This window comes from Rutilus rutilus (genome assembly GCF_951802725.1).
Source record: "Rutilus rutilus genome assembly, chromosome: 22".
Lineage (NCBI taxonomy): Eukaryota > Metazoa > Chordata > Actinopteri > Cypriniformes > Leuciscidae > Rutilus > Rutilus rutilus.
This window is the reverse complement of record NC_140227.1, coordinates 21,884,704-21,892,565: the sequence shown is the minus strand read 5'-3', so window position 1 is coordinate 21,892,565 and position 7,862 is coordinate 21,884,704. Positions and strand designations below refer to the sequence as shown.

Here is a 7,862-nt window from a genome sequence, read left to right as displayed (position 1 = left end):
AGACCATTTGCCATTGTGGTACAGCGTTGCCATTATAAAGCAACGTTTCCCCAAGTATATTAAAATACAAATATTGCAGTCAATGTCCTATTAATCTTCAAATAAATTAAACTGGAAAGAATCCATGTTCACAGCACAAGATTAGTTGGGGGAAAAAAAACAACTTCAAAAGACAGGTCACCAGTTACCCAGGTGTTAAAGTCACTACAAACTAACCCAATTGGCTGTTAAAGCTCATTTAGCAAAGTAGAGTTAACAAAAACCAAACCATTCAAAGACAAACAATTTTATTTTGTTAAACAGAATCTTGGCTTATGTTAACAGTTAAATAGAAAGGGCCAAAATAGAACCAGACCCCTAAGCAGAGCGACTTGAAGGTGGTGTTGACAGAACTAGACCCCCTCGGCATCATCCTGGCTGACGGTGGCATTGACAGAACCGGACCCCTCGGGATCGTCGTGGCTGAAGGTGGCATTGACAGAACCGGACCCCTCGGGATCGTCCTGGCTGACGGTGGCATTGACAGAACCGGACCCCTCGGGATCGTCGTTGCTGACGGTGGCATTGACAGAACCGGACCCCTCGGAGTCGTCTTGGCTGACGGTGGCATTGACAGAACCGGACCCCTCGGGATCGTCGTTGCTGAAGGTGGCATTGACAGAACCGGACCCCTCGGGGTCGTCCTGGCTGACGGTGGCATTGACAGAACCGGACCCCTCGGGATCGTCGTGGCTGAAGGTGGCATTGACAGAACCGGACCCCTCGGGATCGTCGTGGCTGAAGGTGGCATTGACAGAACCGGACCCCTCGGGATCATCCTGGCTGACGGTGGCATTGACAGAACCAGACCCCTCGGGGTCGTCCTGGCTGAAGGTGGCATTGACAGAACCGGACCCCTCGGGGTCGTCCTGGCTGACAGTGGCATTGACAGAACCAGACCCCTCGGGGTCGTCCTGGCTGAAGGTGGCATTGACAGAACCGGACCCCTCTGGATCATCCTGGCTGACGGTGGCATTGACAGAACCAGACCCCTCGGGGTCGTCCTGGCTGAAGGTGGCATTGACAGAACCGGACCCCTCGGGGTCGTCCTGGCTGACAGTGGCATTGACAGAACCAGACCCCTCGGGGTCGTCCTGGCTGAAGGTGGCATTGACAGAACCGGACCCCTCTGGATCATCCTGGCTGAAGGTGGCATTGACAGAACCAGACCCCTCGGGGTCGTCCTGGCTGAAGGTGGCATTGAAAGAACCGGACCCCTCTGGGTCGTCCTGGCTGACAGTGGCATTGACAGAACCGGACCCCTCGGGATCATCCTGGCTGACGGTGGCATTGACAGAACCAGACCCCTCGGGGTCGTCCTGGCTGAAGGTGGCATTGACAGAACCGGACCCCTCGGGATCATCCTGGCTGACGGTGGCATTGACAGAACCGGACCCCTCGGGATCATCCTGGCTGACGGTGGCATTGACAGAACCGGACCCCTCGGGATCGTCCTGGCTGAAGGTGGCATTGACAGAACCGGACCCCTCGGGGTCGTCCTGGCTGAAGGTGGCATCGACAGAATGAGCATAGGATCCACCGACTAGATTGTCTACAGAGAGATAGAGAAACATTTATTATTTTGATTATAATCAATGTAATTGGATCAGTATAAACTCATTACTTCAGTACAAGAGCATGTTAGATTAAGAAACACAAAAAGGTCTAAGGACCCATGATCAACTGTGGAGCTAAATACTGAGAAAGACATTGACTTTAAAAAAAAAAAAAACACAGACAACTAAACAAAAAATTAAACTCACCATGCCATACCAATTGATAATAAAGAACCACCAAAACAGTAATTTTAAAGAAACCCATTCTAGAAATCACAAACTAAGCCACTAAGAAAACCAAGCAACCATGCAAGCTAAAGTTTCAACCCAACCAGGACTTTTAAAGCCAAACAGAAAACCCTTTGTAGCACCTGGATGACCCTATAACTCATTATTGGAGCAAATCTGCTAATTAGTGAGATCAATTATTAATTAATCACTTAGCATTCAAGCTGATGTTATATCCTACAGAACTAAAGTTCACAGACAGTAAATGTACTTTAGAAAGAAAAAAAAAATTCTGGTGTGCATCTTGAAACAAAACAATGTCACTGACATATTTTAAGATATATAAGTTCAAGTTGCTTTCAGTTAAAACAGCTCAAACATGAAGTCATTTTCCTGATAAAAAATAACGAATAATAACTCATTTTGATCAGGCAGCTACATCAGGTATGTATGTAAATGAATAATTCTGTCTGAATTCTACTTAATACATACATTTAACAGTATAATTTGTATACCTATTACACAAGTTGCTTTCAGTTAAAAAAGCTTAAACATGAATTTTATACTGGGACAGGTAACTTGATATATTAGTGTAGAAGACATTTTTGGACTTTTTCACACACACACGGAACGAAACAACTTTTTTTGAATGAAGACATGAATTAGACTACTTATGGACCATTATCATTTAATGTGTTTTTTCGTGACTGACAGGTATTGTTGTTTGCAGCATCTTTCATAAGTAAATTAGATCTTTTCATGTTTTACTGTAATTTGAGAAAATATCAGTGTTTCCATATGGCAACTCTGGAAAAATAGGTATTTTGCCATATGGCAACGCTGTACAGTGGAACTGCAGTAATGCATTTCCCCATTGGGATTTTTTTATAGATAGTAGCATTAACAATATGATTGCAGTTATTTATTGCTGTTATAACTGTTTATTGTAGTATAGTTGGATTTATGTATAAATAACAAATTGGTTTCCTTTCAGAAAATGAATACAGCAATATTTTACAGAAAGGGCAAGAGGAAGAGTGCAGAGTTAGCTCTTCCATGGGATGAGAGTGAGGATGAGTTAGCCAAATGATAGGGATCTACTTATTTTTGGTTTGCATTATTATTACAGCATTGCCATTATAAAGCAACGTTTCCCCAAGTATATTAAAATACAAATATTGCAGTCAATGTCCCATTAGTCTTCAAATAAATTAAACTGGAAAGAATCCATGTTCACAGCACAAGATTAGTTGGGGAAAAAAAACCAACTTCAAAAGACAGGTCACCAGTTACCCAGGTGTTAAAGTCACTACAAACTAACCCAATTGGCTGTTAAAGCTCATTTAGCAAAGTAGAGTTAACAAAAACCAAACCATTCAAAGACATACATTTTTTTTTATTTTGTTACACAGAATCTTGGCTTATGTTAACAGTTAAATAGAAAGGGCCAAAAAAGAACCAGACCCCTAAGCAGAGCGACTTGAAGGTGGTGTTGACAGAACTAGACCCCCTCGGCATCATCCTGGCTGAAGGTGGCATTGACAGAACCGGACCCCTCGGGATCGTCCTGGCTGAAGGTGGCATTGTCAGAACCAGACCCCTCGGGATCGTCCTGGCTGAAGGTGGCATTGACAGAACCGGACCCCTCGGGATCGTCCTGGCTGAAGGTGGCATTGACAGAACCGGACCCCTCGGGATCGTCGTGGCTGAAGGTGGCATTGACAGAACCGGACCCCTCGGGATCGTCCTGGCTGAAGGTGGCATTGACAGAACCGGACCCCTCGGGATCGTCCTGGCTGAAGGTGGCATTGACAGAACCGGACCCCTCGGGATCGTCCTGGCTGACGGTGGCATTGACAGAACCGGACCCCTCGGGATCGTCCTGGCTGACGGTGGCATTGACAGAACCGGACCCCTCGGGATCGTCCTGGCTGACGGTGGCATTGACAGAACCGGACCCCTCGGGATCATCCTGGCTGACGGTGGCATTGACAGAACCGGACCCCTCGGGATCGTCCTGGCTGAAGGTGGCATTGACAGAACCGGACCCCTCGGGGTCATCCTGGCTGACAGTGGCATTGACAGAACCAGACCCCTCGGGATCATCCTGGCTGAAGGTGGCATTGACAGAACCGGACCCCTCGGGGTCGTCCTGGCTGAAGGTGGCATTGACAGAACCGGACCCCTCGGGATCATCCTGGCTGAAGGTGGCATCGACAGAATGAACATAGGATCCACCGACTAGATTGTCTACAGAGAAATAGAGAAACATTTATTATTTTGATTATAATCAATGTAATTGGATCAGTATAAACTCATTACTTCAGTACAAGAGCATGTTAGATTAAGAAACACAAAAAGGTCTAAGGACCCATGATCAACTGTGGAGCTAAAAACTGAAAAAGACATTGACTTTAAAAAAAAAAAACACAGACAACTAAACAAAAAATTAAACTCACCATGCCATACCAATTGATAATAAAGAACCACCAAAACAGTAATTTTAAACAAACCCATTCTAGAAACCACAAACTAAGCCACTAAGAAAACCAAGCAACCATGCAAGCTAAAGTTTCAACCCAACCAGGACTTTTAAAGCCAAACAGAAAACCCTTTGTAGCACCTGGATGACCCTATAACTCATTATTGGAGCAAATCTGCTAATTAGTGAGATCAATTATTAATTAATCACTTAGCATTCAAGCTGATGTTATATCCTACAGAACTAAAGTTCACAGACAGTAAATGTACTTTAGAAAGAAAAAAAAAATTCTGGTGTGCATCTTGAAACAAAACAATGTCACTGACATATTTTAAGATATATAAGTTCAAGTTGCTTTCAGTTAAAACAGCTCAAACATGAAGTCATTTTCCTGATAAAAAATAATGAATAATAACTCATTTTGATCAGGCAGCTACATCAGGTATGTATGTAAATGAATAATTCTGTCTGAATTCTACTTAATACATACATTTAACAGTATAATTTGTATACCTATTATACAAGTTGCTTTCAGTTAAAAAAAGCTTAAACATGAATTTTATACTGGGACAGGTAACTTGATATATTAGTGTAGAAGACATTTTTGGACTGTTTTTCACACACACACGGAACGAAACAACTTTTTTTGAATGAAGACATGAATTAGACTACTTATGGACCATTATCATTTAATGTGTTTTTTGGTGACTGACATGTATTGTTGTTTGCAGCATCTTTCATAAGTAAAGTAGATCTTTTTATTCATGTTTTTACTGTAAATTGAGAAAATATCAGTGTTTCCATATGGCAACTCTGGAAAAATAGGCATGTTGCCATATGGCAACGCTGTACAGTGGAACTGCAGTAATGTATTTCCCATTGGGATTTTGTATAGTTAGTAGCATCAACAATTTGATTGCAGTTATTTATTGCAGTGATAAGTGTTTATTGTAGTATAGTTGTATTTATGTGTAAATAACAAATTGGTTTCTTTTCAGAAAATGAATACAGCAATATTTTACAGAAAGGGCAAGAGGAAGAGTGCAGAGTTAGCTCTTCCATGGAATGAGAGTGAGGATGAGTTGCCCAATGATAGGTATCTACTTATTTTTGGTTTGCATAAGTTCCAAGTCTATCAATTTCTAAAAAGAAATGTGCAATTAAATAGAAAACCATAATTTTATAGAAAAACTACTTTTTTGACCATTTGCCATTATGGTACAGCGTTGTCATAATATAGCAACATTTCCCCAAGTATATTAAAATACAAATATTGCAGTCAATGTCCTATTAGTCTTCAAATAAATTAACTGGAAAGAATCTGTGTTCACAGCACAAGATTAGTTGGGGAAAACTGAACTTCAAATGACAGGTCACCAGTTACCCAGGTGTTAAAGTCACTACAAACTGCTAAACGAGCTTTAACAGCCAATTGGGTTAAAGTAGAATTAACAAAAACCAAACCATTCAAAGACATACAATTTTATTTTGTTACACAGAATCTTGGCTTATGTTAACAGTTAAATTGAAAGGGCCAAAATAGAACCAGATCCCTAAGCAGAGGGACTTGAAGGTGGTGTTGACAGAACTAGACCCCCTCGGCATCATCCTGGCTGAAGGTGACATTGTCAGAACCGGACCCCTCGGGATCGTCCTGGCTGAAGGATGCATTGTCAGAACCGGACCCCTCGGGATCATCCTGGCTGAAGGTGGCATTGACAGAACCGGACCCCTCGGGATCGTCCTGGCTGACGGTGGCATTGACAGAACCGGACCCCTCGGGGTCGTCCTGGCTGAAGGTGGCATTGACAGAACCGGACCCCTCGGGATCGTCCTGGCTGAAGGTGGCATTGACAGAACCGGACCCCTCGGGATCGTCCTGGCTGACGGTGGCATTGACAGAACCGGACCCCTCGGGATCGTCCTGGCTGACGGTGGCATTGACAGAACCGGACCCCTCGGGATCGTCCTGGCTGACGGTGGCATTGACAGAACCGGACCCCTCGGGATCGTCCTGGCTGAAGGTGGCATTGACAGAACCGGACCCCTCGGGATCGTCCTGGCTGACGGTGGCATTGACAGAACCGGACCCCTCGGGATCGTCCTGGCTGAAGGTGGCATTGACAGAACCGGACCCCTCGGGATCGTCCTGGCTGAAGGTGGCATTGACAGAACCGGACCCCTCGGGATCGTCCTGGCTGACGGTGGCATTGACAGAACCGGACCCCTCGGGATCGTCCTGGCTGAAGGTGGCATTGACAGAACCGGACCCCTCGGGATCGTCCTGGCTGAAGGTGGCATTGACAGAACCGGACCCCTCGGGATCGTCCTGGCTGACGGTGGCATTGACAGAACCGGAACCCTCGGGATCATCCTGGCTGAAGGTGGCATTGACAGAACCGGACCCCTCGGGATCGTCCTGGCTGATGGTGGCATTGACAGAACCGGACCCCTCGGGATCATCCTGGCTGAAGGTGGCATTGACAGAACCGGACCCCTCAGGATCGTCCTGGCTGAAGGTGGCGTCGACAGAATGAGCATAGGATCCACCGACTAGATTGTCTACAGAGAGATAGAGAATTTGTTATTATTATTTTGATTATAATCAATGTAATTGGATCAGTATAAACTCATTACTTCAGTACAAGAGCATGTTAGATTAAGAAACACAAAAAGGTCTAAGGACCCATGATCAACTGTGGAGCTAAATACTGAGAAAGACATTGACTTAAAAAAACAAAAAAAAACACAGACAACTAAACAAAAAAATTTAACTCACCATGCCATACCAATTGATAATAAAGAACCACCAAAACAGTAATTTTAAACAAACCCATTCTAGAAACCACAAACTAAGCCACTAAGAAAACCAAGCAACCATGCAAGCTAAAGTTTCAAACCAACCAGGACTTTTAAAGCCAAACAGAAAACCCTTTGTAGCACCTGGATGACCCTATAACTCATTATTGGAGCAAATCTGCTAATTAGTGAGATCAATTATTAATTAATCACTTAGCATTCAAGCTGATGTTATATCCTACAGAACTAAAGTTTCAGACCTGGTTTCACAGACAGTAAATGTACCTTAGAAAGAAAATAACTATTCTGGGGTACGTTTCCCGAAAGCATCGTTGACCAACTATGGTCGCAAGTTCATCGCAATGTCCATTGAACTCTATTGGTAACGAGGGAACTTGCGACCATAGTTGGCTAACGATGCTTTCGGGAAACGCACCCCTGGTGTGCATCTTGAAACAAAACAATGTCACTGACATATTTTAAGATATATAAGTGCAAGTTGCTTTCAGTTAAAACAGCTCAGACATGAAGTCATATTCCTGATTCAAAATTATGAATAACTCATTTTGATCAGGCAGCTACATCAGGTATGTATGCAAATGAATAATTATGTGTGAATTCTACTTAACAATACATACATTTAACAGTATACTTTTTATACCTGTTACACAAGTTGCTTTCAATTAAAAAAGCTTAAACATGAATTTTATAGGTACCTTGATATATTAGTGTAGAAGACATTTTTGGACTGTTTTTCA

General features: G+C 43.4%; 3 protein-coding genes across 4 annotated transcripts; all 3 read right to left on the bottom strand.

Annotated features, from left to right (window-relative positions):
- Positions 1 to 270: 270 nt before the first annotated feature.
- On the bottom strand, positions 271 to 2,047 carry LOC311282070 (uncharacterized protein). Its single transcript, XM_084395610.1, has 2 exons — positions 1,803 to 2,047; positions 271 to 1,591 (listed from the first exon to the last, which is right to left on the bottom strand). Exons 1-2 carry the CDS (start codon positions 1,858 to 1,860, stop codon positions 393 to 395), a joined length of 1,257 nt encoding a protein of 418 aa, XP_084251736.1. The 5' UTR covers positions 1,861 to 2,047; the 3' UTR covers positions 271 to 392.
- Positions 2,048 to 2,989: 942 nt separating this feature from the next.
- LOC311282069 (uncharacterized protein) lies at positions 2,990 to 4,444 on the bottom strand. Its single transcript, XM_084395609.1, has 2 exons — positions 4,283 to 4,444; positions 2,990 to 4,073 (listed from the first exon to the last, which is right to left on the bottom strand). The coding sequence occupies exons 1-2, from the start codon at positions 4,338 to 4,340 to the stop codon at positions 3,325 to 3,327; spliced, it is 807 nt and encodes a 268-aa protein (XP_084251735.1). The 5' UTR covers positions 4,341 to 4,444; the 3' UTR covers positions 2,990 to 3,324.
- Positions 4,445 to 5,370: 926 nt separating this feature from the next.
- Positions 5,371 to 7,326, bottom strand: LOC311282068 (uncharacterized protein). 2 transcript variants are annotated; one of them, XM_084395608.1, is made up of 3 exons: positions 7,085 to 7,326; positions 6,820 to 6,867; positions 5,371 to 6,683 (listed from the first exon to the last, which is right to left on the bottom strand). In XM_084395608.1, the coding sequence occupies exons 1-3, from the start codon at positions 7,140 to 7,142 to the stop codon at positions 5,797 to 5,799; spliced, it is 993 nt and encodes a 330-aa protein (XP_084251734.1). In that variant the 5' UTR covers positions 7,143 to 7,326; the 3' UTR covers positions 5,371 to 5,796. The 2 variants fall into 2 exon arrangements, with proteins under 2 accessions (XP_084251734.1, XP_084251733.1); XM_084395607.1 differs by having other exon boundaries at positions 5,371 to 6,867; positions 7,085 to 7,311.
- Positions 7,327 to 7,862: the final 536 nt, after the last annotated feature.